We start from the raw sequence: 25932 nt of genomic DNA, 5'->3' as shown, positions 1-25932 counted from the left end.
GATTCTCGTGATTCTGTCGTGCCTTTGTGTAGAGTCTGAGCTCGCTTTCTAGCTAACCGGTAGCTCTATGGAACCCATTCTGATCGTCAAACTTGTTTTGTGGATTGTATCCATCGTAAGTTGTTACGCTACGCTTTAGCTTACTGCGAAGAGTTGGTGTATACACACTCTAGAGTGAACTGTCGCCTCTCTGTTGTCTCTAGGTTTTCTCGGTTATTGTATTGGTCATTACAGAACAGAAATTGAGAATAGAAGACACGTGTGCCTTTGGTTTTGAATTCGATCCCGACGCTCTCTCGTACAACAACGTAAAAGAAGCGTGTCATGTTGCACTTGCTGTCGCAGTCATGGGCATGGTGTTTGGGATAGTCGGCTTTGTGTTAGAGATAGTTGTGGAGAAGGGCGGTGCCGTGATGATTGTCGTGAAGAAGTTCATTTTTCTAGGGCTCATGATACTCGCCATCGTAGTTGCAGTGCTGTGGATTGCTACTTTCATCTATCTCATTTACCTGTGGGAAAATAAAACAACGAGTGCACATCTGGTTGATGAAACAAAGAACAGTGCACGAGGTGTTCTTGCTTTGACCTTTTTGTCGGGTGCTACAAAGGTGAGTTGTCTACAAAGAGGTCACACTGATTAATTAACCTTCTTTATTTAGCTAGACACGCTATCTCATTTATCGTGTTAGTGCCGAACCAGCCCTAGAATGTAGAGTGATTTGTTGTATGATTACTTGGACTCTAGTACTCGGGCTTTGCAGCTTGACAAGGAAGCCGTGCGCTAGCAACGAGTCACGAGGCTACCCCAATGTGTTTACTTAATTAGTTAACTTTTCACGTGTTACAAACTATATCGTGTAGACAGTAGGTCCAGTTTGTTAGTCGTCTCTCTATTCCACCAAATGATGTTGCTGTATCTCCATGGCAAAGAAGTCGCTTTTGAGCCTCGCAAAGGACGAGCCGTTGGCTAACTAGAGGACAATTTAAACGAAGACGTTTTCGGAATGTGCTGGGTCTTAGGTTACTGTGTACTTAAGCCAAGCACTAATCAATTCAACATGCAAGACTAATCTAGGGAAGCAAATGCAGTCGTAATTTGAAGAATTTTGCAATTTTGTTTAGTTTACGTAATTACAGTGGTGTACGTGATTAGGTGAGACTTCCTACGTACCGTTTATTGACGACCGCGGTCACTATATAAACAGTTTGCGGTTGGGTTGCTGAGCTGTATGGCGGTGGTATAGCCAAACAAGAAGAAAAAGATTACTAGACGGCATCGGCTGTCCGCTCGACCGCCCAATCAGCCAACAAATGATCCTAAACACATCTATGTATTCTCGTTAGCGTTCTTTTATAGTTAGGGTACTTTCTAATTAGTAGATAGCTTTCTTGCTAGTTTACCGGAGTCGCTAGATATGTAAATAAGTATTTAATTACATATTATGTGATCAAACGTGTCATTGCTTGTTCACAAAACCGAATTGTGTTGTACGCATGCAGGTGATATTGGCAGTGCTGGAGAAGATAGATCACGGCAAAGCTCTTAGCGTGCCCATCCCCTAGACTCTAAAGAAGAAAAGTTTATTCAAACTTCAATTGCTAGACAATTTGCTTACCGCCACTAGTATAACTAGATCTGTCTGTTTCTGCACATGTTGTGAGTGCAATTTCTTCTAGGTTTGCAATTCAGCTCTAGATAGCTAATTGTTAATTATAATTTAATGTTGATTCTTGAATGTAGAGCCACGTCTAGAAACCACTTCGAATTGAGTCGTGTGCTGTCATTATGAACTTTACTAGACACTCTTTCCGTACTATTACAGTTGCAATCAAGTTTGCGTACAGTATATGGCAAGAAATTGATTAGCTAACAGTCAATACATGCATCTCCACGGCTTCTAGAATTCATTTGTCACGTGATTTTATTTCGCTAGTCGTATTTGTCAGTTGATGCTTTCAAGATAATTGGCTATTTTACGCCACCGACAAACCAAAACAAGACGTATAATTAGCTAAAATCTACAATAATTGTTAAAATGTACCGGATGACAGCAAGTCGAAAACGATGTGACAAAAGTGTTTTGCGCCCAGCGTACTAAGCGCACAGTGAATACATAATGCGGTACACTCGGTACACAAGTCTCTCCTCCTCCCACTCTCCTCCCACTGTCCTCCCATCACGTGCAGAAAGCAGTCTGGAGTACCGAGGCTACAGTTCGCGCAGCTATGATGGTTGGTGGCCACTCGAGTAACGTGAAGACATTAAAAGTTGCTAGGATCGCGCTTCTTCGCATTGTTCTTTACCTAGCTTCATTGGTAAGTCAACCACGACCAGTTACAACTACATTTTCCTATCTAATTGTCGACCGTGTCTCAGATCTTTTCTATCATTGTGGTCGGCGTCGTCGTCGACAGGGTGAATGTGACCCTTCGAAGTGTGCCTGTCTGTTGGTTCGATATCAATCGCGACTCGTTGCCGTGTGATGTGGCCGTAGGAGTCGGAGTGTCATCACTTGTCGTCTCACTACTTCTCGTTTTTACTGACACGGTTTTCGATGTCAAGCAGCTAGGCAGCGAGTCGGTGCGTACTACAATCCGGGTTCTAATCATCGTCCTGTCTAGCGTGCTGGCAATTATTTGGCTGGTCTGCTTTGGCTTCTTGTAAGGATTCTATACCTAGACACGATATCTTAGTTAATGAAGTTAATATCTCAAAACGAATGTAATTTGTTTTGTATAATTAATTAGATGTGCTTGCAAGCTAGAAATTTAGACTACTTCGCCTCTAACTGTTATGTAACCCACTCATGTTTTTGCTTTTTCCGTACTTGTTTTTCATTCTTGTCGTTCTTGTTATCAACTTTCATATCTTACCTCTGTTTTTGGCCATAGCTACAAAGTAAAGTTATTAGACCTACATGAAAGGGCAAGAACTCTGAGCACATTCAACACAAAGTCGACATGGATTGGACTTATTCTAATACTGATAGTGTCTTGCAACAGGGGCAGCAGCACTAGGGGACAAAGATATTGCGATACTACTGACATTGAAATAGTTATTGGGGAGAAAGGAAAACTGGTGATGGCAAAATAAGGAATTAACATCATCTAAGTGAAATAGACAAGAAGAGACTTGGTTGCAACTATCACTGAATCAGAGTTTGCCCTTAAATTTTGCTAGCAGCAAGAAATTGAGATTGACGAAATTCAGTCAGTCAGTCAATGTGTCAAATTGAGCTTATCTTTGTGTTTGGAAATAACAATTTTTGAACCAATAGTTGTTTTTGTACCAGTATGACAGTCATACAATGTTTTTGTCTTGCTGTAGGGCAGTGAAGTGGAAAATGGTCAAAGATCTTGCACAGTCTGCATCATCAAGTATTGCTGCACGGACAGAGGCTGTTATTGCATTCAGCTTTTTATGCTTTACTGTGTGGGTAAGAGTAGACTCACAACAACTAGTCTAGGTCAGTGACTAGAACTAACAAGTCTGTTTGTTAGATTGCTGAGATTGTCTTGGCTTCTGTTGGTATGCGAGCTTCAAGGTGCCATACTGTCTTATCCCAAGAGACCGTTGGATCTGACTTGTAGTAGAGGAATCACTCAGACAGTAGATCTGTGGCTAAACGATAAGACACACAGCTTGAATTCTTGACTAGTCTGCAATGCATGCTCAACCGAGTTATTTTTGGGCTCATTGTGTGCACAACAAACATACGCGCTCGTAACTCTATACCGTCAATGATTTGTAGCAAAAATTAGGTAGCTTATTTGATGTCACGTGAGTTCCGAGGTCACGCCCTCGTTTCATAAATGATTTCTGTAGCTCTTGTAGACTACTGCCATGGAACCACGGAATGCGACTATTTTGCGAAGTATCATGAGACTCACAGGACTGGTGAGCATGCACATACACACACCAGGGCACCGCTAGACTAGAGGGTATCGCGCGGATAGCTGGTCTGGAATTGGACACTAGAGCTGCGCGGTCACTTCCTCGTGTGTGTGTGTCTAGATTTTCGCAATCATCGTACTGGGTCTTATTGCTGAAAAAGTATACGCCCACGACTCGGAGGGAAATATAACGATTTGCTACTTCAACAACAAGTCGAGTGCTTGCGACTTTGGACTGGCGTGCGGTGGTCTGTCAATCATCGCGGCTGTCATCTTCACTGTGACCGATTGCGCTGCCAGACTGCAGATCTACTCAGAGTCATCGATTCGTAAGGGCTACGACATAGCTGGAAGCGTAATGGCTGGCGTTCTAGCCATTCTTTGGCTGTCAAGCTTTGGCTACATGTAAGGTTCAAGACTTTGCGTGTAGACTCTACTAGTCTAGTCTATTGTAATGATATGACATTGTGGTAAGGACAAATGAATGGTTGGACTACATCAACGATGAGACAAATGTCGGTACGTCTAGTAATCCCGGACTGAAGTCGGCGGGTAACGCAAGTCTGGCATTCAGTTTTCTCTCGGTACCTGTGTGGGTAAGTGTACACTGGAACGCGTCGTTGAGCTGCGAATAAATGTACATGTGTCCATGTTTTCTAGGTGGTAATCAGTGTGTTAGACTTTAGGGCGTTTCGTAGTCTTTGATCTCCGGCAAGAACGAAAGAACACGTGTCATTACAAGATACTCTAGTACGCCTACCTACCAAAGTTTGTTCCGTTGTTGTCGGTTGTCGTCAGGCTAATGTGTAACGTCGCCATACTCTAGACAAAATGATGTATATACTTGACGTGTATGTTCATTCGCAAAAAATATTTGGTGTTGCACATGTTGTCGTTCTTCCGGACTAATTGGTCTATAGACACAGACATTTTGTTTGCGTGTTAATTTTAGTTACTCTAGACACTCTAGTGTTTCAACCGTAAAACCGTTAATTAGCTAGTAATAACTCGAGACTGACGTCTAGAGTCTTTTTTTATCTTTTTATATAATTCTGTCCACTAGCACAAATTTGGATAAAAATTGAATTTTGATGCAACAATATATGTTCACAGTTAGATTTTTCTCACACCAAATTACTTAGGTGTAGTTCACTAGAGGGGCTGGGCTAGACAAACACGGAATACGTACTAGACACAAAATACACAACACACACTATATTTAGAGTTTCTGCGATTGCTGTATTATTGACATGGACAATATTTAAAATATATTAATTAATTAATCGCCGCCTTGTGTTCACAAAAAAATTACATGCAGCTACCGGCTATTGTGAGTACACTGCTAATTTCATTCCTAGTAAAACACATTAATTTATTAGAATTTAGATACTAGAAACCTAAAAATTCTTAGATAATCTGTTTGTGGTGCATAGTTAGGCTCAAGCTCAATTGCGCATGCGCAGTTGACGTGATCGCTCTGGTACTAACGTATCATCATGCGTCGCTGTCCATTTTTTTGTCTAAGCCATTTTACAATAACACGTCTTTCTACCTGTTGTTCGGTCAGAAGTTCAAGTTCATTGCGCAGCGCGACAAGCAAGCTGGTGGCCGGCACGTCACGTGACACCGAGATTGATCGGCTGCTAGAGAAAGCGTCTCTTCAACCAACACGCGAGAGTTTCGTCAAAGCAGTAGACGCGTTCCTCAAACGAGACAAACGACGAAAAGGCCATCTCGATTTCATCTCCGCTTCACTCAAGTGGATCGAAATGTCTGGCTTGTCACGTGACCTACCAACCTATAATCGTTTGTTGGATGTCTTTCCAAGAGATCGATTTCGTAACAAGACTTTGATGGACGCCATTTGGCCGAGGCCGTATCCACAGATTGACTCCGCTCTGCACATTTTACAGAAAATGGAAGACAATGGTATCAGACCGGATTACACCACATACTCATTGATGCTGGAGGTTTTTGGTCATGCCAGTCTGCCTGTACAGAAGTGTAGGAGGATAGCCTATTGGTTTGATCGGTTTGAGAATGTCGATCCTTACAAGCTGCCTCGACCGATACCCAACGATCCTTGCGAACTCGCCAAGCTTACTCTGGAGCGTATCAGTAGTCCAGACAGCGAACTGAAATTGCTTCATCGGGTTGACGCCGAGAGCGAGACGGCGTATGTTATGAGCAGTCAGGCTCGGTGGCAGAGAAATCGGTTGCTGGAGTGTGCAGCTTCAACGTCGAATGGGAGTTTCTTACAAGTGACCGGACCGCATCGGACGTGGCTGCAACACATTGAGCAGAAATATTTTGTGCTGGAAGCTCGACTAGATCCTCCAAGATTAAATCAAGGCAAGCTGGAATGTATAGACTTTGTATTAATGGTGTATAATAGCCATGCAGCCAACATATTACATTATCGTCACTCATTGTATACATCAAATATTGTGTATTGTGTATACATTTGTTTGCTCTAATGACGTAGTGCATCTCATTAGGCATCATGACTTTAACCATACTCATTGGCAGCAATTCATATAATTTGTTCATAGATTTTGAAGTTGTGTGAAATTTGTTGTTACGTTGTGTTATTTATAGAAACAGTTGTTGCTCTCGGAATGACATCTAGACATTCTCAAGATTTACTGAACATATGGCTGTCGGGATTAGAGCAAGATAATCCGTCGTTATCTAATGCTCGTGTTCTATTTGCAACGAGTTTTGATCGAGATCAATCTGTAGATAAGTTTCAACGTTTGTCGACTTCAGAGTAGGTAAAGTGAATGAGAGAAATAAAGGTACACAAGTTGATACATGGCAACTGGCATATAATCAATGTTGACCCTGAAAATTATTACTTTAAGTGATTATGTGTATACATGTTGACTATTTTGTATGGCGGCTGCCTGATATTTATGATGCAATTTTGTTACCGGAGCATAAGTCCAATGTGCATGCATGCATGCAACTGACCAATCTCATCATGGATTAGTGTGTGGTAACTGTGTATATGTAATCAGTGTTTGTATCAACTGTTGCATGGTAGACTGGAAATGCCTAAATGAGTCATATTATCTGTCTTACCTTGTATGTAGTTGTGTATGAATGTTATATTGTATTATGGTATGAGTTTAGTTCTAAATGTTTTACACAATTATTGGATTTTACTGTTCAGCAAACTCTTGACGTGAAATGGTTTATCAATTGTTGCCGATCAAAGCGAGCCTGTCTCTTGTTATGTCAATTAAAGTCGAGATATATTGTGTGTAAAGAAGGCTCGAGGATGAGGCTATTGTACTGTAGTTATAGTTTCTACAGGCTTATTTATACCAAAACCTTCTTGTCTTTCTGCCTGCAAGATTCTAGAATGCGGTTGCTAAAATGTCTGGTGTGTTGTTTCAAAACATTAATTGTCGCAGCAATGTTTCTAGTCAACCGTCATTCTGTTGCGCGTGCGCGACGAGACCCGGCCATAAATAATTGGTGTATGCTTACAGTTAGCACGTGAGACGAGCAACGATGGCGTCCACAGCGTACGGCGGCTCAACGCAAAAAGGCAACATATCATCGATTCTTACAGTACAACACTCTGTCGACACAATCAAGAAACCTCAAGTGATCGTGCGACTTGTCGTGCTGGTGAGCAGCTAGACTGCAGAAGCTTTAGGGTAGTAGGCGGGGCTACAGTTGGTCGGTTTTGCAGGTCATGTGTATCATTGTGTTCGGCTGTATTGCTGACAACGGAGGAGACAATCAGACGTGTTTCATCAACAATGGCATGTCGGGTAGCCAAGGTCCCTGTATTCTAGGACTGTTTGTTGGTGTGATGGGATTCCTCATTTGTCTCGGATTTTTGATCATCGATTATCTGTTCGAGCTGTCGAACAACTTGCTCGTTAGAAAGTGGTTTGTTGTTGCCGATATCGCCGTCTCCGGTCTGTGGGGTTTCTTCTGTTTGGTCGCATTTGCCGTCATGACAAACAGCTGGAGGAACAATGACGTTGTTATCTACCCCAGCAAGGTTGTCAACGGAATTCGAGCTGCAATTGCTTTCAGTTTCTTTGCCATATTTGGATTTGTAATATTTTATTTCTTACTACGGGGTACTGTGACGATTTTAATTGTGTGGTTGCTAGGGAGCTCTGGTGGGTTTGGGCGTCTACCGACTAAGGCTTGGAGGAGGTCCTCTGTCTCAACCAAGTGAAATACCCGGAGGAACTAGTGCCACCCCACAGGTCGAGCCAACGTCTGTTGCTGCAGCCCAGCCTACAGAGTGACGATTACACTTGAGAGGTGCAAGCGAGCATGATGTCACAGTCTAGTTATGAGAGATGTTTCGTCAGCAATTTCGCTGTGTCTAGCAAACCAGTCAATTTCTGCATTTGTGTTATCCCATTAATTGCCAATGTAACACACGGTCTGTGAAATAAATTGGCATACAGAAATGCCAGACAACAAACCAGTCACTGTACAACTACATACCATACCATACCATACCATACCATACCACACCATACCATACCAACTGCTAGCACGTGCACTAAAGTCTTATCGTCAGCCACTTGAGCACAGCTTTCAAGGTTTCAGTACGGCATTGTTCAGAAGAGAGTGCAGCCTTTCCCTTTCTTTTTGGTCTGCTTTACGGGGTTCAGCACTGCCCTTATTGCCTCATCAAATACATTCTTGAGACCTTTCTGGGTTAAAGCCGAACACTCTAGATACTTGACAGCACTAATCTCTTTCGCCATCTGCAATCCTTGAGGATGACTAATAGGGGCCAACTTCTTTTCTTTCAATTTTTCTGTTGTTTCTTTGTCATCTCGAAGATCGAGTTTGGTACCAACCAATATGATAGGAGTGTGAGGACAATGATGGCTCACTTCAGGATACCACTACACACACACGAAAAACGATCTACACACTCACACAATACACACACATAGACAAGAGAGCTTACCTTTGCCCTGACGTTCTCGAAAGAGGCGGGACTGACAAGAGAGAAACAGATAAGAAACACATCCTACACATAAAAAGATCAGTCAACGAGGTGGTAATTTCATCACTGGGGATGTCTCAGTCTCACTGTCTGAGGATAGGAGAGCGGCCGCAAACGGTCATAGTCTTCCTGCCCTACACAATAAACAAAGAATGTGATGTCAGAACTTAATAATTCAACTTCCGTCGTCTCATCCGCAATTGTTCTGGAGACACACCGCGCAGATCATCTTACCTGCAGTATCCCAGAGTCCGAGATTTATTGGCTTGCCATCGACCATGACATTAGCCGAGTAGTTGTCGAAACTGTAAAGCAAGCATTCACATCACTAACGCCACTCGCTTCCTGCTATCTCCACGCATACCACAACTCATGCATCACACACACATCACTACAACAGCATAAAACGAAAGGAAGCAATGCTACCAATCACACCACACTCACGCACACACACGCACACACACACACACACACACACACACACACACACGCACGCACGCACGCGCGCGCACGCACACACACACACACACACTCACCGGGACCAAACACACTTACGCTCAGCATGCACTCTTACTTACACAGTAGGGATGTACTCTCCTGGAAAGGCATTCGTAGTGTAGCTGATCAACAGGCAAGTCTTACCGACAGCCCTACAACACACGCAAGTAAAGAACTAGAAACCAACGTGACAAAACAAACCAACGGACACAACGCAATTCAGAACGACGCAAACTAGCAAAAGACGACGAAACAGCGACGAGAAAGAGGCCAAGTGGCCAGAACGACGTCCACCGCCCTACATGTGTGTATGAGCTCATTGCTACAATGTCGCCTATTCTGCGCCTTACCCGTCTCCAACGACGACACACTTGATGGCTTGCATCGAGCTGATACTCCAACTGTGCTCGTGACGGTTTGAAAGACACTAGATCGAGCACGTTTTAGTACCGGTCGAGTGCAGCTCAAAATGGCGGAGATGGCACAGCGGCTTATATAGATACGCTCATGTTAAGTCACGCCCTTTTCGCCTATGTAAGCGGTTGTGCGCTTGCGCAATGCTTACTCGACAGTTTGTTTGTAGTGGAAACTGCACTGTACAGCAAATTGTTTTCAAGTGCTCTAGTGTTATTCTTCAAGCTTTTTATTAAATTCTCCACGACTGTATGGAACTCTTAGTCTAACAAACGTGGACAGTGAACCTTTTGAATGGAAAACTAAAACGTTAGCTAACGTTCTAGTGTTTCCTTTCATGAACCGGTCACCGAATATATAAATATACATAAAATGGTGCATCTTGTAATTGATTATTCTAATGAGGTTGCGGCTCCATTATGTAGCTAACTAGACGTCGACAATGTTTAGCCAAGTCCCCACGCCTCGCTCCTCCGTGCAGTGCTCGCGCGTCACTTAGAAGTGTAGGTGTACAGTATCTTCCGGTAATTTGAGTTACAATCGCTGTTTTCTCTGGTAGCCTGCACGAAGAGACAGGGAAACTTGTACAATATACGCACCAATGTCTAGGCTTCGTAACAGTACAGTAACTGTATACCTGTACGACTAGAATCGCACAACGTCAGCTAGCGCACTAGCACAATATACGGGATCACGTCTGTGAAACAGCCTGGACGCGGGGTGTATCCTAGTTGTGGACATTTTTTCTCCGTCACAGAAAACGACTGAGCCTGAGCAACAACTGGACTAGATACCTGAATGGTTGCCTCACAAACTGGTATTTTGGGCCGCGATCATAGCCATGTTCTGTGGTGTATCACCTCTGTGTGAAATGGTGTCGTGCCTTTCAATTTTGCAGAAACCAAGTGTTCTGTCTACGATACAATGCAGGAGACGATCAATCATGTTTAGATGAACGTCTGAACTGTAAACTGTGGTTCTAGCATCTTTTTGAGTTGCTGGTTGAGCTGATTATTGATATCAGACAAGGTAGTTTTGACCTTCCACCTATCCTAGGTAAGTTTGTAGGTTTTCATTTTGTGTCTTATTGTTGCCAGATCTAGTAGCAGTGAAGACAGTCAAATTCTGACTGGATTGCTAGTGTCGCTGATATTGACATTTCCCCACCTAGACTCCTCGCGTACTCCACGTGTTTTGGCACGTGCTTTTTGTCCCTTTGCTAGGAGAAGTAAGAGCACGTGCCAAAACACGTGGAGCGCGCGCGAGGAGGAGGCCTGGGTAGAGTCTACATTCCACCTACTTTGTTCGTTCTCATTTCATACCCTATTGTGGCCAGATGTAGTAGCAGTGAAAACAACTAGATTGTCAGTGGATTACTGATGTCTAGATCTAGTGTGAGTGAAGATATTCACGTGTTTACTGGACTGGAATTATACGTTCACTCCATGCACATAATGCGCTTCTCTAGCACGTTACAAGTCAACATAACTAGGCTCAAAACTTTACCAAGGTACTCAATAATTGCTTAACTAACGTCAGGGCACTTTCATGATCCAACAAAAGGTCGATTCGTGTACCTCGAATTTGTGGACGTGATGGGAGGAACCTTGTAGGTGCTAACAGTTTTGCAGGTGAATCATGGTGATACACAACAGAACATGGTTTTGATTGCGGCCCAAACTACCAGCTTGTAAGGCAACCATTCAGGTATCTAGTCCAGCTGTTACTCAGACCCAGTCGCTTTCTGTGGCGGAGAAAAAATGTCCACAACTAGGATACACCCCCATTTGGGCTTCCAAAGCTTAGATATTGGTGCGTACATCGGACATGTTTCCCTCTCTCTCTGTTGCAGGTTACCAGAGAAACAGCGTTTGTAACTCAAATTACCGGGGAATGTACACCTACCCTATATACGGGAATTTAACTAAGGAAAGCGTATGAGACTCGGACTTGGCGGCAGTGTCACTCAGTTCCAAACCCTTTGATACAGGCACGATACAGTGCCCAATGAGTGGCCACAGCTTAGCCAATGAATCACCCATTCACAAACAAAACGACTGGTGGTCGAGCCTTCTACAGGTCACCTTAACTTAACATCTAGCCTATGAGTGTGCACGAATCAAACAGTCATGCAAAACCAACATTCATAAAATCATTGACTTTCTATATTTGTACACACATACCTGTCATACAGGTCATTACTCACTACAAACTGTAATACATTTAATTAACTAATTGATACATTTACTAACACACAAGACTTGCTGGATATTGCACGTCTGTACATTTCAGTACATTGTATTGATATCCAATGACTCTTATATGCATGCATTCTCAGCTTGTAAATCACAGTGTCTCTGCATCAACATCGACGTCGTGAGAATATCTGCAATCGTCGCCATACGTACACTCACCCTGCATAACACACACATACCGATAACTTAACACACAACTACATCACAATTTCGTTTCATATGATATTGTCATACTCTCATAAATCTCTTGCATTTGTACTGCTTTAAGCTGGCTGCCTTTGCCGAATCTGTCCTGTGTCCTTGAAGTCTCTTCCTTTTCTCTGGCACTGTCTCACCTGATGCTGTTTGTTTTCTGTAAGAAATGCTATATAATGTAGCAGACTGCATAAAGACTGCAGCATGTAAAACACCTTTTTTTTGCTCTTGACTTTGGGCCCCAGTTGGCGTGAGGATTCTCTTGAAATCGCAGCATCTTGTTCTGTCGTGATACAGGATTGGCATTCGGTCTCAGTTGAAAGTTGGCTTGAACACTAGGTAATACATTAACATCAGTGTTTCGTGAGTTCTAGTGAATACAACACACACACACACACACACACACACACACACACACACACACACACACACACACATACACACACACGTGCACGCACGCACACACACACACACACACACACACACACACACACATACACACACACGAATACAACAGACACACACACACGAATACAACAGACACACACACACACACACACACACACACACGTGCATGCACACACACCACAGTAACACACACACACACACACACACACACACACACACACACACACAAACAAACACACGTGCGTGCACACACACACACACACACACACACACACACACACACACACACCACACGAATACAACAGGCACACCTTGGCTCTTTAGCCAGACATTCTGCTGCCGGTGACTTTTCATTTAACCGCTTAATGGGATGCTCCTTTACCTATTTGCAAGCATAGATATTATGTAACAGACTGATGACCCTAAATATTAAAAGACTTGATTTCAGTCATCAATAACAATCAAGCTAGTACACTACATTGCATTAGTTGTGTGCTTTGCATAAGTAGTAAGCAACTAGATGACTGACCCAACATCTCATAATGTCCCACAATACACATGGAGGTGCATTCGTCTTGACAGCTTGTTTCTGACAATGACTGAAGCTAACATCGTAGCCAAGATCTAACAAAGCGGATCTAAACAAGACGTACAGTGGAAATTATAATAGAATATAACCAATTGCTGATACCTAAATGAAAGCATGCCAGGAGTAACGCAATGCAAAAATCCAGACATCTTGTCTAATTCATAGAAAAGAGGTGCATCTGGCAACTCCTGTTATTGGCAAGAAAATGTTAGTATTCAGTGTGTGTGTGTGTGTGTGTGTGTGTGTGTGTGTGTGTGTGTGTGTGTGTGTGTGTGTGTGTGTGTGTGTGTGTGTGTGTGTGTGTGTGTGTGTGTGTGTGTGTGTGTGTGTGTGTTACAATGCAGTCCACCTCTGCTATAACCGTGAGTATGCCTGCAATCCGATCACCAGTGTGATACGATTCCTTGTTGCCTTTCACGTGATCCAGTACTTTTTCCACAAACTCAAAGTCATGAATAGGACCTTTCCACATCGGACCACCTATCTATCACACTATATGGTTGATACAACATACACCAATTACTCTATTCAGTCTCTCACTCTAAATAAGCTGCCACATTGGTCACACTTTTGTCCAACAGGAGGGCCTGTTCCAGGACTGTATTTTTCCCTATGAGCAAAGCCATCAATACACACACACACACACACACACACACACACACGCGCGCGCGCGCACACACACAACCACACACACACACACACACACACACAAATGGATAAGGAGCTGCCATTCGTTATGGTTATGCCCCCAGCCACTTGGCTGGGTTCCTGTGCACTACGCAGGAGCTATGGGCCGTGCTAAGCAATCTCCTGGAGCCTGGCCAGGTGCTGGCAGGAGCACCAACTGCAATGCCAACTGTGGTGTGGGCACCCAAAGTCCCATCAGGACCCCAGCGGCTGATGGACTTTGTCGCAGTCAGGGCCTTTGCCACCCCAGTCAATGACCAGGTCCTCATTTATACTCCTGAGTTGAGAGAGGTAATGGTGTGTGAGTTTCTTGCCCAAGGAAATTATGCCATAGCTCGCCATCACTGTGACTTGAACCTGCAACCATGCAAGTTCCCGGATGTACACACTCCATATAAGACTCTCTAACCAACACACACACACACCACACACACACACACACACACACACACACACACACACACACACACACACACTCCTCGTCATTGTTCATGCACGTTGACTACCTTACTTGCCAATCATTTTCCCTACTGGTTGCAGATAGAAGCTCTCGCAGCCCACGCAATGATATACATAAGCCAATTTGCTGCACGTGACACACAATGAATATTCAAAGTATGACAAGAAACCACAACATTAACTTCGCAATTGCCTGGCTGACGCACGGACTTCTGATGCATTTGAGAAGACTTGCACAAATATGCGAATGTAGAAGTCAATGCTGACAGACAGCAGCGGGATGATGTAACGTTTATAGCGAGCCGCGTGACCTTGAATACAAGCCAACACAAGACGAAGTGCCTACAACATAAACAAACCGATCTTTGCACAGTCAAGTCATTCAGCCAGTAAACTACCTATCCAGACACAAACTGACAACCAGACAAACAAAGCAAATGACTAACAGACAAGCAAGCAGACAGACACACCAACAAGTAGACAAACAGAGTCGCAATAATATAGTGACCCACAGTGGAGTATAAGGCAAGATTTTTGGCCGGACATCATGCTTGACCCAACGTTTTCCATTCTAGGCATTCGTTTTAATTGGTTTCACAATCCTTGTAATTATTGATATCAACATTTAGTTCAATTTGTCACATCATATTCACTACTGAATTTATTTGCTATCAAAATATAAACATAAAATTTGGCTTGTTTGCTGTTGTCCTGTTGCATTGTTATTGATCATGATGACGGTGGATGGTTGTCATGGTGATTCATTGTAACTAAAATTTTATTATATTTTAGTTTATTAATTAAGCAGCAAGGCCGGTAACGTATTACTGTAATGACATAAACTGATCAACAGATGAGCAACCTAATCAAAAGCATGTTGTTGTTCAACAAACAACGTAGTTACCGGCATGTGGCCCTCCCACCGTTTGTCCTATTCCACTGCAGCTAGTGCAATAAATAGTGCTTGGAGCAAGATATATGATATTACCCTAAAACGTCATTTGGCACTCACGCATCTGGAGATCATCAACTCTTTTAGATCTTGCCTGCTGCTCCCGTCAGTTGTCTGGACTTTGGGTCATTGATTCCCCACCATCCATGCAATAACTAATTATGCCTTGAGCAATCATGTACGTACGTCCGATCAAAGCAAAGTTGTTGTCGGTCATGAACACCAGTTGGTCGGTCAATGACCGGCGATCGACTGTTATATTCCACTCTGTATACTTACCATTTCATGGCAGAAGACACCTCTTAGAGGCATGACTCCATACTTTGCAAACGCTGCCTCACCCCGATTACCACACAGCACACCCATGTCAGTGCACGTCACACACAATAGACCTAAATGTGTAATAAAGATAATCACTTGATGCTTGAAATGTCAAACATTCAAACCTCCATCCTTCACTGCCTGAATCCCAGGATCAAGAAAACGAGCTGGTGATCCATATGGATCAAGATCAACAACATCAAATGTCGGCCTCTCTGACCATCGATGTTGGTACATAAACACACTACAACACACAATAGTGTTTCATTCCTATGACACGGAGTCTACTATAACGTCAAGGCTATTTGCCTGGCATCAGCACAATTTGGTGTCACCAAGTCTTCTACTTTGTTGTGTGCCACGTTGGTCTTAATCAGCTCCACGGCTTCAGGACTAATATCGTTGGCAACTATTTTGTTGATTGATGGGATTTCCAGTGCATAACGTACAGAACGCAGACCTGTCGCTGATAGAGCTTCTAATATTGTCAATCTAATCTGTAAATGAAGCGTTAATGATAGGAAAGTAACAACGTATGGATGACAAGAGTTTCAAACTTGGTGTAATGATGCAGATGATGCACTCGCAGTACTATCTCTGTTAGACTGAGGAGGAGCAGATAAATGGCTATCAGACTCATTTCTTCCTAAGATGTAAACTGTTTACATTTTGACTACTAGATATTTGCCACAAAAATATAACAACAAATGCAACACACACTGAGAAACAGATATACAAAGCCAGATGAACAAATACAATAAATATAAATAACAACTACACTTAATTAAAATATTTACTAGGCTAGACCAACAATTTTTTATGCTTGGATATTTGGACATGAAATCCAAGCCGACCGATCGACTGGAATAAAAAGCAATCATCGTGTGGCATTTTGAGCATGCGTAGTTTTCATTGCACTGCTTACAAACGTGAGATAACAAAACAGACAATAAAACAAATGGCGGTGATATATGGAGCAGAATGCAGAAACAGTCACTGAATGAAACACATGCACAGATTACATTTCGAGAGTCATCAATACGTAGTCGTAGACTGAATGTACAACCAAGTTGTTTTAGAGCAAGCTTGATATCATTGCGCATGCGCATACCAAATTTTTTATTTTATTTTAGTCAAGCTCAAACTGGACTCCGACTAAAACTCTTAAAATTAGACTAAAATCCGAGCATCAAAAAATTTCATTGGTCTGGCCTTATACATTTGTAAATGTTTCTATTTTGATGTGTGTGTCTGACAAACGAAAACACAAACAAGTAAACAACAGACAACAAATACTAACTTTTCTTCCTATTGTGACTGCAAGCAGCATGTCGTTCAGAGAATTGTCTGATGACTGCAACACTGCACAAGAAAACGATTTATTATGACTGCATTACAATTAAATGTATTTGTGTTGTTCTTACTTCTACCTCAAGTCTCGATTAAATTCCTGTACTGGATTGTAAAACACTTCTTCTGTTTTGGGAAAAAGGATTGTAGCTTTTCCTTCTTGAATTGTGCTGAACTTAGACTCATCGATAAGAGTAGAATTAGTACCACTACTGTCCAGATGTCTATCGGTAGGCAAACTTGAACAAGTTGAAGCAGCAGCAGCAGTCGCAATTGTCTCATCCGGCTCCATGTCAGACAACGTCACGTGATTACATAATGCGAGTAAGTAAAGTGCGCTATGACGTTCTCTTCAGGTGTTGGGGAATATGGTAAGCTGAGCATTGTTGCTGCATGATGGTATTACTGTTAGACAGTACTGATGATTGTAGTCTAATAAAAGTAAATCATAGTTTATATTAACTAAATTCAATTCTGATAAAAATGTAGTGATGCAATCTAGGAGAACAAGAAGCAAAATTTGCACATCAATACAGTTACGTATGTACAGTGCACAAGTATGTAGAGGCATGAAAATCCGTAAAACCAATCTTGAAGGTAGAGAAAGAAATAAGATTGTAGACACTGCTCTAGCTAGTAGTTTTGCAGCAGATCGAGCTTTATACGTCTAGACCTCGGGTCTGGCTCTAATAGATACTGAAATACCAATTGACTTTGCATTGATGTTGGAGCCTGGAATGAACGTCATAAAGCATGTTTGTGCTTACCTAATGTAGTACAGACAAAACAACATGATGGAATCACATGAGCTGTAATTAGTTACATTGTAATGTTTGAGATACTATGTGGGGGCTTAAAAATTTTTTGGCTGAGCTCCAATGGTTTAAATTTGCATAAGTAGCTAACCTTAAATTGTCACAACAGATTTAAATTTCAACGTATAAGACTTTGTCACTGCATGCTTGCTTTCTGAAGTTGTTTGCTAACTTAATTCTTGTAGTGCTAACTTCTTGCAGATACGTATGCGAGCATGCTATGTGGCTTACTCAAATAAAACATGTAGGAGTTGTTTATTGACGTAGATGATTCACGTGAAATTCACGCAGCTTGAACATTTGCATTTTGTTTGTGAAGGCACTCTTGGAAACAATGTCAAAAGGTTCTTCGATTATTAGTGAAGTTGTGCAAGAGCTTAGCTCTCAGAGAGCTTCTCTTGAAGACACCTTATGTCAAATCACTTTTGCTCATGAGTCGTTTGAGTTGCAAGCCAATCAGGCATCAGAAGACATTCATGAAACTGTTGCACAACAAATCAGTGAGCTCAACCAGCAAAAGGAACGACTGCTGCTTCAAGTTCATGATATTTGTGAAACCCAGGGGAAACAACTGAAAGCTAAGGAAGAAAATTTGAGAGAAAGTATCGCTGTCTTATCATCAGCTTTAGATAAAATTGAAGGGTTTTCACAGAGTCAGATTGGAGAGATCAATCAAAGAGAATTGCAGCAGTGCATGGCTCAGCTGTTTCATACCGTCAAGGAAACAATTGACGGAGTTGACAATCTCGACCAACAGAACTTATGCTGTCAACTAAATACAACAAAATTGCAGGAAGTGATCACCAAGTTTGGTGAAATCAACATTGTTGGTTCAAAAGAAGCAGAGTGCGAGACATCTGAAGTTATGTCTTCTATGAAAGCAACTGTTAACACCATTTTAAGCAGCTGCTTAGGTGTTAACAAGCAGTCTTGGTTTACAGATGACATTCACATGTGGCTGGCTAATACACAAGTAATGAATGTTGATTTATCTGCTACTGAAGCTGTTCTTCAAGGACTTCGAAAGCAATCAGAAAAACAAGACCTTGTTTGGTTGCTGGAGCAACCAGCCACAGCAGAACAATCATCATTTCACGATGTCTCGGTGACTCAAGATGATGGCAATGATGGTAATAGTTGTCAGTATTGGCTTTTCAGTGGATCAGAAACAAGTGATGGGCAATCTACAGTCAAGAACAAGACTGGACAGTATGAATTCTGCTCATCTGATATGTGTGTTTGGCTTAGTTTCAAAGGCAAGTTGGGCATCACCGTTGATCAAGAAGAGGCTGTTGACAGCAACCACTTGAGAATGAAAGAGGATGAACTGGAAAGGGAAGCAACGGCTATCTTACGTGCCGAGTCTTTTCGACACAGTCTTAAGCAGTTGGAAGAAGAGTCACGTGACTGGAGTCAATGGATTTACAGAGGCACCTCAGAGGCATGTACTGCTACCAAGTCTTTATCAAATACTATCAATATGAATAGCTGGCAAGCATTCTTGAAACCTCAATCTGATTCTTATGCAGCAGCTATTGCTACAGGAATGCAATCTTATTTTTCTTCTCCCCTTACAAAATGGTTGAGAATGCCCTCAAAGCCATCAGATGGTAATGTGTCAGATTCAGAAATGTCTACCCAACAGCAGCCTACTGAGGCTGTCACATTTACTTGTCAGACCTTCAAATCACCTGACTATTCTCTTTGGCTGACGGCTTCACGTGGATTTGAGAACAGTGAATCAAGTGGTGATTTAGATATGTGGCTTGCTTTGCCAAAATATGCTTCTGAATACACAAGCAATCAAGTTGCACAGGCATTTGAGAGACTCAGAACAAACGAATCTGATTACACCAAGTGGCTGCTGCCTGATTGCACTGTTGAAACACCTGTCACCTCTTTCATGACAGAACAAAGTTGTGCTTTAGATCAATGGCTACTTTCTGGTCAAGATGCAGCTGTTGTCACTGGAGGCTATCCATCAGGTGCTTCTTTGCTTGGTTTTGGTAATTCACTAAAGTCGTCTCACCTTCACTGGTTGATGAAATCTGATGAAATGCAGAAGTCATTGATAGCTGATTCACAAGATTTGAACACTGGTCATTTGATTGCAGATGAAATGGCTCAAGTACTGAAGAAACATGATGAAAGTGCTGCTGACATCAGTCAATGGCTTGCCCCATCAGTGTCAGGATTGGATCTGACGTTTGAGGATGATTCTGCTAATAATGATGTCAGCCACTGGATTGTCCATAGAGAGTGGAGTAAAAACACCAGTGAGCAACTGCCTTGCAAGAGCCAACCATTTGAGTTTGATGACCTGAGTTTGTGGTTGTACCCACAAGGATACAAGTCAGCTGAATCTTCCACTTCATCGATTGATGAATTTAAGAACATCAAATTTTGCTTGAGCAACAAGTCTGTTGCATATCCACATGCAGATGTCGATCCTAACAACAGTGACGAGATTGTTGAGTTGGAAAGCAATGCCACAAGTCAAGACTTTGAAATCATTGATCAATTCTCAAAAAGCAGTCATTCATCACTGGATGACACTTGGCTTCACCAATCTGAACAATAGAATATCGTTCAAGCTGAACATGCATTGAAGCAATTGGACGTAATTTTACCGACTGAAATTGCAATATTTGTACATATGTTATTGATGTTAGCTTAGTAGTCTACGTTGATGTTGATCAGCGGAATTAAATCCGGATGTGTTCAGTTGATGTGTTCGCCACAACAATTGGAGAAAATTCCATGCAATACAACTCGTTATACAACCACCTAGACTATAAGATATCTGGTTAACGGAATGCATTAATGATGTATTAAATTATTATCGCAATTACTGTACATTTTTTATTGTCACGTGCAGCGTATCTGGCTCTGATAGTCCCGTATGTCTAAATATCGTAAATGCAACTTATCGTCATCGTCGTCGTCGTAGTTGTACTGCTCTTGTTGTTGAGTGCTTTTAGGAATAAACAGAGAAGCCCATCATTTTGGAGGAAGCAGCTTCAGGGCAAGGTTGTTCTCATCACAGGAGCCAGTTCTGGTCTAGGAAGAGGTAATCGAAAGATGACTTTTTAATTATTGACTTGTCGTAGAAAATAAGGTCTGTTGCATGGAGCCAGACTAAATAGACTTTCTTGCATTAATCAATTATTAAAAGAAAACGTAACATTTTATTACCAATGCATAATTATTTATTATATAAAATTAAACAAGACGTTATGTATAATTGGTACAAATTATGAACAAATGAAAAGCAGCATGTGTCATTGTCATCATTTTGTACTGCTGCAGGCTCGTAGGAAAAGTGGTCTGGCCTAGCGTGCGCTAAGAGGGTGTGTGTACAACGGGTTCTTGAACTCTCATTTACCAACAATTACTGTAATACGTGGCTACGCAATGACCTCAGTCCTCTGGGCAGCGTAAATAGCAATTAAGTCAAGATATGTTAGAATTTACGTTCGTTTCAACTATAAATATAGTAGCAATGTAATCATTTATATTTTCAATCGAAAGTTTTGGGCAATCGTTGACTGTCCGAAGTTCAGTCTTTGAAAGATAGCTCGACAAAAACCGGACTGAACAGACTGCATAGATCCTACAGCTCTGAATTAGGCCTCTATCGGACCATCCAGACCAGCTCCTATGGCCCTGTACTGTAACTATTACATAATACATGTTATGCATGATATCCATCTTATGGAATGGTCAACATTATATTGTAGCTTGTGCACTGGCATTTCATCAAGCTGGATGCCGGCTCATTCTATCGGCAAGAAATTACGATAGACTAACTAAAACAAAAGAGGCTATTTTGTCTGATGGAGGAAATGAAAGTGATGTTCAAGTTTTGCAAATGGATTTGTCAGATATCGATTCATTAAACGAGAAAGCTAAGTGTGCATTAGAGATGTACAGTCAAGTGGATGTGCTGGTAAACAATGGAGGTGTGAGCTCTAGGAGCAGCGTGTTGGACACAAATATAGCAGTTGACCAGCAGCTGATGGCAGTGAACTACTTTGGAGCTGTTGCACTAACCAAGGGTATTAATTGTTTAATACCACTTTATTGTTTAATACCACTTTATTGTTAAGCCTTCAGTATCACTTCTGTTTGTATGACAGCACTTCTCCCGCACATGATTAGCAAAAGAAGTGGCCACATTGTTGCGATCAGCAGCGTACAGGGAAAACTTGCTATTCCGTTTCGATCATCGTGTAATCTTACAGTTAGTGTATAGGCTCTCAGCTTAGTTTATTGAATTGTTGCTGTGTTGTAGATGCAGCATCGAAGCATGCACTGGAGGCATTCTTTGAAAGTCTTCGATCTGAAGTTGTTGACTTTGGTGTACACGTGACCTTGATTTGCCCTGGTTATATCAACACACAATTGTCTGTTAATGCTGTCACTGGAGATGGAGCTAAGTATGGAGGTATTTATGTTACACGTGTGTCATCTCTCTTGTTAGACTTCTTGTTGATTTTCTTGCTGTTATGTAGTAACCGATCGATCTACTCAGCAAGGAATGTCACCCGAGATGGTGGCAGCTAATGTAGTGGCGGCTACTGCATGTCACAGGGAGGAATTGCTTCTTACTACAATTGATGCAAGAGCTGCAGTGTATTTACGAACTCTGTGTCCATTTCTCTTGAGGAAGATATTGAGGAGGAGAGCGAGAAAGCAGAAACGTGAACAAGCAGCAAACAGTAAAGCTGAATGACTAGGCTGTACACGACATATAAAAATAATTGCGTGAGTGTAGTTTAGCTATTGCAAAACATTTACAAACGCATTTTAGGATTTGCATGTTGAGTTGGTTTGTTCTTTTTTGATAGCTGACTGAACACTACGACTCTGGAGGAAGGAGTCCAGGGTGGGCATTGCTTTGTAATTCTTATCCAGAGTTGTGCACATTTATTTTTGTGACCAGAATTAGAAATAGGGATTCAAAGCGGGAATAGGAAAGGCTGTATTGGGCCGTGTTGAAATTATTGCAGCATTCTTTCAATGTTCTCTCATAATTCATGCACATTTTTTACATACTAGATTTACTTTAATAATACGTGCTGAAAATACGTTTGTATGATCTGTTTGTACAGAACTTTAACCAAGTGCTGCAGGGTGCATGATTTGGGCAAATAGATCTCGCGTATTATGTTTGGTAGTCCGAGGCTAAGTGTTGTCTCATGCCAACACGTTGATTTGTTATTGCTCTATCAACCAATCAGTGACGCTACAAACCACGTGACAGGATACAAGAGACTGTAAGATCAATACGCGTCAGCCGCACCGCATTTCTCAGTATGGAGGTCCAGCACGATGTTCGTGAAGAACCGACAATTTCAATGCTAGTCGGTGTGTGGAGAATTGAAGAAATAATCAAAGAGGTCGAGCTATCAAGCGAGAAGGCTGTTGATGAAATGAAGGAGTCGATACTATCACTAGTGACGAGTCTCAAGGAGAGAGAACGCCATCTCGCTCTTCTTATCGATAAACGTAGAATGAGAATGGGTAGCATTCTACGACAAATGAAGGAAGAGCTACAGAGAGGAGACGAATTGTTGAAAGAAATTAGTTTAGTTGATGAAACGTGTACGGATGTAGAGGAAGAGGAGGAAGCTAACGTGAAGGAACTGGGAAGTTTGGCAGGTTTGATGATACTAGATATAGAAAGAATGAGGGAAATAAACAGAATGTCAGTGGAAGCAGAAATAGAAGTGAGCAATGTGCTTGAGGCTATTAGGAGTGGAGTGAGTGAGCTGACAGATGATTACCCGTTTAAGGCGGAGCCATCTTCTCTCACCTCCTTTCGGGCATGTCTTGGTAACATAATGGAAAGGAGACAAGTAAGTAAGGAAATGAAGATACAGAAACATGTGGAGAAGAAGAGGGATGTCGAGAGTACAGTTGGTGAGAACAGAAGTTGTGATGATGACAAGAAATGTGAGGGGAGTGACATCTCACAGTGGCTTCTCACTACCAAGGAAGAAGAATCAACGCAGTCAATAATTCATTGTGAGGATGCTAGTCATAGCCAACCAAGTAACAAGAAGGAAGAGGATAATAACATGTCACAATGGCTGTATCGACCAGAGTTGTGTGAAAGCTCGAATTCTGTCATGCAGACTGGTATGCCTGCAGATAATCTTGCATTAGCTCAAGGGTACATGGAAACACGGAAACAAGACGAGATGTGTACAGGCTTAGAAAACTTACATGTTGAAGAAACTAGGGACAGTTGGAAGGATTATGAAGAGGCAGACATCACAAAATGGCTGCTAAGGCCAAAACTGGATGATTACACTGGTTCGACTGCATTTCTGAATGACAGTGTTACTCAGACAAGCAACTGGATGCAAGATAATAACAACATGTCACAATGGTTGTACGTGCATAGACCAGCACCAGCCGACTCAAAAGAGGAATCACCAGCACGATTACGAACAGTTTCATTCGAATCTGGAAGCAGTCATAATCCTAACATGGACTGGAAGATACTTCAATGCAATGATCAGTCACAATGGCTGAGAGAAAGTGGGACATTTCAAGGAACTTCATCTCCTGCAATCAGCGTTCGCATGGCATTAGAAACACATATGGCTACACCCAAAGAGATGTGGCTTAGACCAGCGTTGTGTGAAAGCTCTTATTCTGTCATACAGACTGGTATGACTGCAGATAATGTTGCATCAGCTCAAGGGTACATGGAAACACGGAAACAAGACGAGATGTGTACAGGCTTAGAAAACTTACATGTTGAAGAAACTAGGGACAGTTGGAAGGAATATGAAGAGGCAGACATCACAAAATGGCTGCTAAGGCCAAAACTGGATGATTACACTGGTTCGACTGCATTTCTGAATGCCAATGTTACTCAGACAAGCAACTGGATGCAAGATAATAACAACATGTCACAATGGTTATACGTGCATAGACCAGCACCAGCCGACTCAAAAGAGGAATCACCAGCACGATTACGAACAGTTTCATTCGAATCTGGAAGCAGTCATAATCCTAACATGGACTGGAAGATACTTCAATGCAATGATCAGTCACAATGGCTGAGAGAAAGTGGGACATTTCAAGGAACTTCATCTCCTGCAACCAGCGTTCGCATGGCATTAGAAACACACAAGGCTACACCCAAAGAGATGTGGCTTAGGCAAAAGACATCGGGTGATAACGTAGTAGTTGATATGAATTCATGTGTGAGACACACTGATGAGGCAGAGCAATTAACACGTTTGGAAGATGTGAGAAGCAATGATAAGAAGGAAGATTATGAGAAGTGGCTTATTCAAGGTTCAAAATCCTACCTCAACACTGCAAATCAGGATTACAAGAAATGGCTGGCTACTGATTCAGGACGAAATGAAAGTCTGTTTTTTCCTTGCAATAGGCAGTACAATCGCAAAGCATTCCGAAAGTTAATGAAACATTTATGTCAAACTTCTGTTCCTCGATTTGATTCCGTTCATCTTTGTGGTCATAAACAGTCATCTGTCAAAGCTGAGGTTACAACTAAACACGAGTTGGCACTAAGTGCACATGCTGATGAAGATGATATCACTAAGTGGTTATTACCAAACAGCAGAGGCTTAGAAAGTGTTAATGGCAACAAGTCTGTGTGCTCTGGTCTTGACTTCCAGGAATCTTCTGCTGCTTTGCATTTGGAAGAAGCCAGCAAACCAGTGACCAGTTTGTCTGATTCTATTTCAAGCAACTGTAACAACCAGACTTACAAGGTCAAACAGGCTTGCTGCGACGATGTAGAGTGTGACGAGTTTGAAGTAATTGATGCAGAAAACGGGGAAGAAGCAACAGAGTTTGACTAACAACATTGGCCACGTTGATCAAAGAAACAAGAAACGCCAAAGGGTACGTTTTACACCAAATTATCGTTGATCAAGAATTCCATACAGGATCTCATAGAAGAACTATGGACCTATGGTAACTTGTTCTCTTCTGTATGTAAGGATAGTTTGTCATGTTGTTGTGATCAACTAGGTGTTGATGTTTAGTGTATGCACATGCATGATGTTGTACTCGTTTTGATGTAGTTATATTTCGTTGTAATCAGTGCT

General features: G+C 42.0%; 10 protein-coding genes and 1 long non-coding RNA gene across 14 annotated transcripts in view; 9 read left to right on the top strand and 2 right to left on the bottom strand.

The window, feature by feature from the left end:
- The first annotated feature begins 6 nt into the window (after positions 1 to 6).
- Positions 7 to 1742, top strand: LOC134184842 (uncharacterized). Its single transcript, XM_062652603.1, has 3 exons — positions 7 to 115; positions 204 to 608; positions 1501 to 1742. The coding sequence occupies exons 1-3, from the start codon at positions 68 to 70 to the stop codon at positions 1561 to 1563; spliced, it is 516 nt and encodes a 171-aa protein (XP_062508587.1). The 5' UTR covers positions 7 to 67; the 3' UTR covers positions 1564 to 1742.
- Positions 1743 to 2214: 472 nt separating this feature from the next.
- LOC134184517 (synaptogyrin-4-like) lies at positions 2215 to 3796 on the top strand. The gene is made up of 4 exons (XM_062652228.1): positions 2215 to 2316; positions 2378 to 2661; positions 3329 to 3437; positions 3502 to 3796. The coding sequence occupies exons 1-4, from the start codon at positions 2227 to 2229 to the stop codon at positions 3589 to 3591; spliced, it is 573 nt and encodes a 190-aa protein (XP_062508212.1). The 5' UTR covers positions 2215 to 2226; the 3' UTR covers positions 3592 to 3796.
- Positions 3789 to 4980, top strand: LOC134184519 (synaptogyrin-3-like). The gene is made up of 4 exons (XM_062652229.1): positions 3789 to 3898; positions 4016 to 4299; positions 4370 to 4490; positions 4555 to 4980. The coding sequence occupies exons 1-4, from the start codon at positions 3845 to 3847 to the stop codon at positions 4597 to 4599; spliced, it is 504 nt and encodes a 167-aa protein (XP_062508213.1). The 5' UTR covers positions 3789 to 3844; the 3' UTR covers positions 4600 to 4980.
- Positions 4981 to 5375: 395 nt separating this feature from the next.
- LOC134185107 (evolutionarily conserved signaling intermediate in Toll pathway, mitochondrial-like) lies at positions 5376 to 7507 on the top strand. 2 transcript variants are annotated; one of them, XM_062652907.1, is made up of 3 exons: positions 5376 to 6246; positions 6493 to 6692; positions 7392 to 7507. In XM_062652907.1, exons 1-2 carry the CDS (start codon positions 5391 to 5393, stop codon positions 6666 to 6668), a joined length of 1032 nt encoding a protein of 343 aa, XP_062508891.1. In that variant the 5' UTR covers positions 5376 to 5390; the 3' UTR covers positions 6669 to 6692; positions 7392 to 7507. The 2 variants fall into 2 exon arrangements, with proteins under 2 accessions (XP_062508891.1, XP_062508890.1); XM_062652906.1 differs by lacking the exon at positions 7392 to 7507 and having other exon boundaries at positions 6493 to 7378.
- Positions 7414 to 8171, top strand: LOC134184029 (synaptogyrin-2-like). The gene is made up of 3 exons (XM_062651631.1): positions 7414 to 7533; positions 7598 to 7972; positions 8031 to 8171. Exons 1-3 carry the CDS (start codon positions 7414 to 7416, stop codon positions 8169 to 8171), a joined length of 636 nt encoding a protein of 211 aa, XP_062507615.1.
- Positions 8172 to 8263: 92 nt separating this feature from the next.
- On the bottom strand, positions 8264 to 9896 carry LOC134185109 (ras-related C3 botulinum toxin substrate 3). Its single transcript, XM_062652908.1, has 6 exons — positions 9739 to 9896; positions 9469 to 9540; positions 9125 to 9195; positions 8978 to 9024; positions 8852 to 8914; positions 8264 to 8786 (listed from the first exon to the last, which is right to left on the bottom strand). Exons 1-6 carry the CDS (start codon positions 9771 to 9773, stop codon positions 8493 to 8495), a joined length of 582 nt encoding a protein of 193 aa, XP_062508892.1. The 5' UTR covers positions 9774 to 9896; the 3' UTR covers positions 8264 to 8492.
- A 604-nt stretch (positions 9897 to 10500) lies between these two features.
- On the top strand, positions 10501 to 11170 carry LOC134185076 (uncharacterized). The gene is made up of 3 exons (XR_009970741.1): positions 10501 to 10619; positions 10701 to 10831; positions 10900 to 11170. It is a non-coding gene; the product is annotated as an uncharacterized LOC134185076 (long non-coding RNA).
- Positions 11171 to 11956: 786 nt separating this feature from the next.
- On the bottom strand, positions 11957 to 17369 carry LOC134184102 (tRNA (guanine(26)-N(2))-dimethyltransferase-like). 2 transcript variants are annotated; one of them, XM_062651717.1, is made up of 16 exons: positions 17099 to 17348; positions 16969 to 17030; positions 16226 to 16314; positions 15978 to 16165; positions 15794 to 15912; positions 15627 to 15739; positions 14589 to 14737; positions 14448 to 14522; positions 13790 to 13859; positions 13599 to 13733; positions 13352 to 13437; positions 13190 to 13298; positions 12972 to 13042; positions 12468 to 12587; positions 12292 to 12409; positions 11957 to 12217 (listed from the first exon to the last, which is right to left on the bottom strand). In XM_062651717.1, the coding sequence occupies exons 1-16, from the start codon at positions 17308 to 17310 to the stop codon at positions 12149 to 12151; spliced, it is 1785 nt and encodes a 594-aa protein (XP_062507701.1). In that variant the 5' UTR covers positions 17311 to 17348; the 3' UTR covers positions 11957 to 12148. The 2 variants fall into 2 exon arrangements, with proteins under 2 accessions (XP_062507701.1, XP_062507702.1); XM_062651718.1 differs by lacking the exons at positions 11957 to 12217; positions 12292 to 12409; positions 12468 to 12587 and having other exon boundaries at positions 13033 to 13082; positions 13139 to 13298; positions 17099 to 17369.
- Positions 17370 to 18154: 785 nt separating this feature from the next.
- LOC134184953 (uncharacterized) lies at positions 18155 to 20619 on the top strand. Its single transcript, XM_062652726.1, has one exon. The coding sequence runs from the start codon at positions 18168 to 18170 to the stop codon at positions 20412 to 20414; it is 2247 nt and encodes a 748-aa protein (XP_062508710.1). The 5' UTR covers positions 18155 to 18167; the 3' UTR covers positions 20415 to 20619.
- Positions 20620 to 20747: 128 nt separating this feature from the next.
- On the top strand, positions 20748 to 22745 carry LOC134184565 (dehydrogenase/reductase SDR family member 7B-like). 2 transcript variants are annotated; one of them, XM_062652297.1, is made up of 6 exons: positions 20748 to 20903; positions 21574 to 21891; positions 21973 to 22065; positions 22128 to 22280; positions 22348 to 22600; positions 22684 to 22745. In XM_062652297.1, the coding sequence occupies exons 1-5, from the start codon at positions 20753 to 20755 to the stop codon at positions 22566 to 22568; spliced, it is 936 nt and encodes a 311-aa protein (XP_062508281.1). In that variant the 5' UTR covers positions 20748 to 20752; the 3' UTR covers positions 22569 to 22600; positions 22684 to 22745. The 2 variants fall into 2 exon arrangements, with proteins under 2 accessions (XP_062508281.1, XP_062508280.1); XM_062652296.1 differs by having other exon boundaries at positions 22348 to 22745.
- A 384-nt stretch (positions 22746 to 23129) lies between these two features.
- Positions 23130 to 25932, top strand: part of LOC134184949 (uncharacterized) — a 2822-nt gene continuing 19 nt past the window's right edge. The window contains exon 1 of the mRNA XM_062652723.1: positions 23130 to 25932. This exon is cut by the window's right edge and continues 19 nt beyond it. Coding sequence (XP_062508707.1) covers positions 23152 to 25683 — 2532 coding nt within the window. The 5' untranslated portion in view covers positions 23130 to 23151 and the 3' untranslated portion in view covers positions 25684 to 25932.

This window comes from Corticium candelabrum, chromosome 9, assembly GCF_963422355.1.
Source record: "Corticium candelabrum chromosome 9, ooCorCand1.1, whole genome shotgun sequence".
NCBI lineage: Eukaryota > Metazoa > Porifera > Homoscleromorpha > Homosclerophorida > Plakinidae > Corticium > Corticium candelabrum.
This window is presented reverse-complemented; position numbering and strand designations above follow the sequence as displayed.

Bases quoted from the DNA above. Each gene is read 5' to 3' on its own strand.
- LOC134184953 (XM_062652726.1), top strand. From the start codon at position 18,168: ATGTCAAAAGGTTCTTCGATTATTAGTGAAGTTGTGCAAGAGCTTAGC.
- LOC134185107 (XM_062652907.1), top strand. From the start codon at position 5,391: ATGCGTCGCTGTCCATTTTTTTGTCTAAGCCATTTTACAATAACACGT. The intron at 6,247-6,492 runs GCAAGCTGGAAT...TGTTATTTATAG, and splicing joins TCCTCCAAGATTAAATCAAG to AAACAGTTGTTGCTCTCGGA.
- LOC134184565 (XM_062652297.1), top strand. From the start codon at position 20,753: ATGCAACTTATCGTCATCGTCGTCGTCGTAGTTGTACTGCTCTTGTTG. The intron at 20,904-21,573 runs GTAATCGAAAGA...ATTATATTGTAG, and splicing joins CAGTTCTGGTCTAGGAAGAG to CTTGTGCACTGGCATTTCAT. The intron at 21,892-21,972 runs GTATTAATTGTT...TTTGTATGACAG, and splicing joins AGCTGTTGCACTAACCAAGG to CACTTCTCCCGCACATGATT.
- LOC134184842 (XM_062652603.1), top strand. From the start codon at position 68: ATGGAACCCATTCTGATCGTCAAACTTGTTTTGTGGATTGTATCCATC. The intron at 116-203 runs GTAAGTTGTTAC...TGTTGTCTCTAG, and splicing joins TTTTGTGGATTGTATCCATC to GTTTTCTCGGTTATTGTATT. The intron at 609-1,500 runs GTGAGTTGTCTA...GTACGCATGCAG, and splicing joins TTTTGTCGGGTGCTACAAAG to GTGATATTGGCAGTGCTGGA.
- LOC134185109 (XM_062652908.1), bottom strand. From the start codon at position 9,773: ATGCAAGCCATCAAGTGTGTCGTCGTTGGAGACGG. The intron at 9,541-9,738 runs GTAAGGCGCAGA...CGTGTGTTGTAG, and splicing joins TGTGTCGTCGTTGGAGACGG to GGCTGTCGGTAAGACTTGCC. The intron at 9,196-9,468 runs GTAAGTAAGAGT...CTTGCTTTACAG, and splicing joins GGAGAGTACATCCCTACTGT to TTTCGACAACTACTCGGCTA.
- LOC134184029 (XM_062651631.1), top strand. From the start codon at position 7,414: ATGGCGTCCACAGCGTACGGCGGCTCAACGCAAAAAGGCAACATATCA. The intron at 7,534-7,597 runs GTGAGCAGCTAG...TCGGTTTTGCAG, and splicing joins TCGTGCGACTTGTCGTGCTG to GTCATGTGTATCATTGTGTT. The intron at 7,973-8,030 runs GTAATATTTTAT...TGTGGTTGCTAG, and splicing joins TCTTTGCCATATTTGGATTT to GGAGCTCTGGTGGGTTTGGG.
- LOC134184519 (XM_062652229.1), top strand. From the start codon at position 3,845: ATGGAACCACGGAATGCGACTATTTTGCGAAGTATCATGAGACTCACA. The intron at 3,899-4,015 runs GTGAGCATGCAC...GTGTGTGTCTAG, and splicing joins TCATGAGACTCACAGGACTG to ATTTTCGCAATCATCGTACT. The intron at 4,300-4,369 runs GTAAGGTTCAAG...CATTGTGGTAAG, and splicing joins CTGTCAAGCTTTGGCTACAT to GACAAATGAATGGTTGGACT.
- LOC134184517 (XM_062652228.1), top strand. From the start codon at position 2,227: ATGATGGTTGGTGGCCACTCGAGTAACGTGAAGACATTAAAAGTTGCT. The intron at 2,317-2,377 runs GTAAGTCAACCA...ACCGTGTCTCAG, and splicing joins TTCTTTACCTAGCTTCATTG to ATCTTTTCTATCATTGTGGT. The intron at 2,662-3,328 runs GTAAGGATTCTA...GTCTTGCTGTAG, and splicing joins CTGGTCTGCTTTGGCTTCTT to GGCAGTGAAGTGGAAAATGG.
- LOC134184102 (XM_062651717.1), bottom strand. From the start codon at position 17,310: ATGGAGCCGGATGAGACAATTGCGACTGCTGCTGCTGCTTCAACTTGT. The intron at 13,860-14,447 runs GTAAGGTAGTCA...CTTTGCTCATAG, and splicing joins GTAGGGAAAATGATTGGCAA to GGAAAAATACAGTCCTGGAA. The intron at 12,218-12,291 runs GTATGACAATAT...TGTGTTATGCAG, and splicing joins AATGCAAGAGATTTATGAGA to GGTGAGTGTACGTATGGCGA.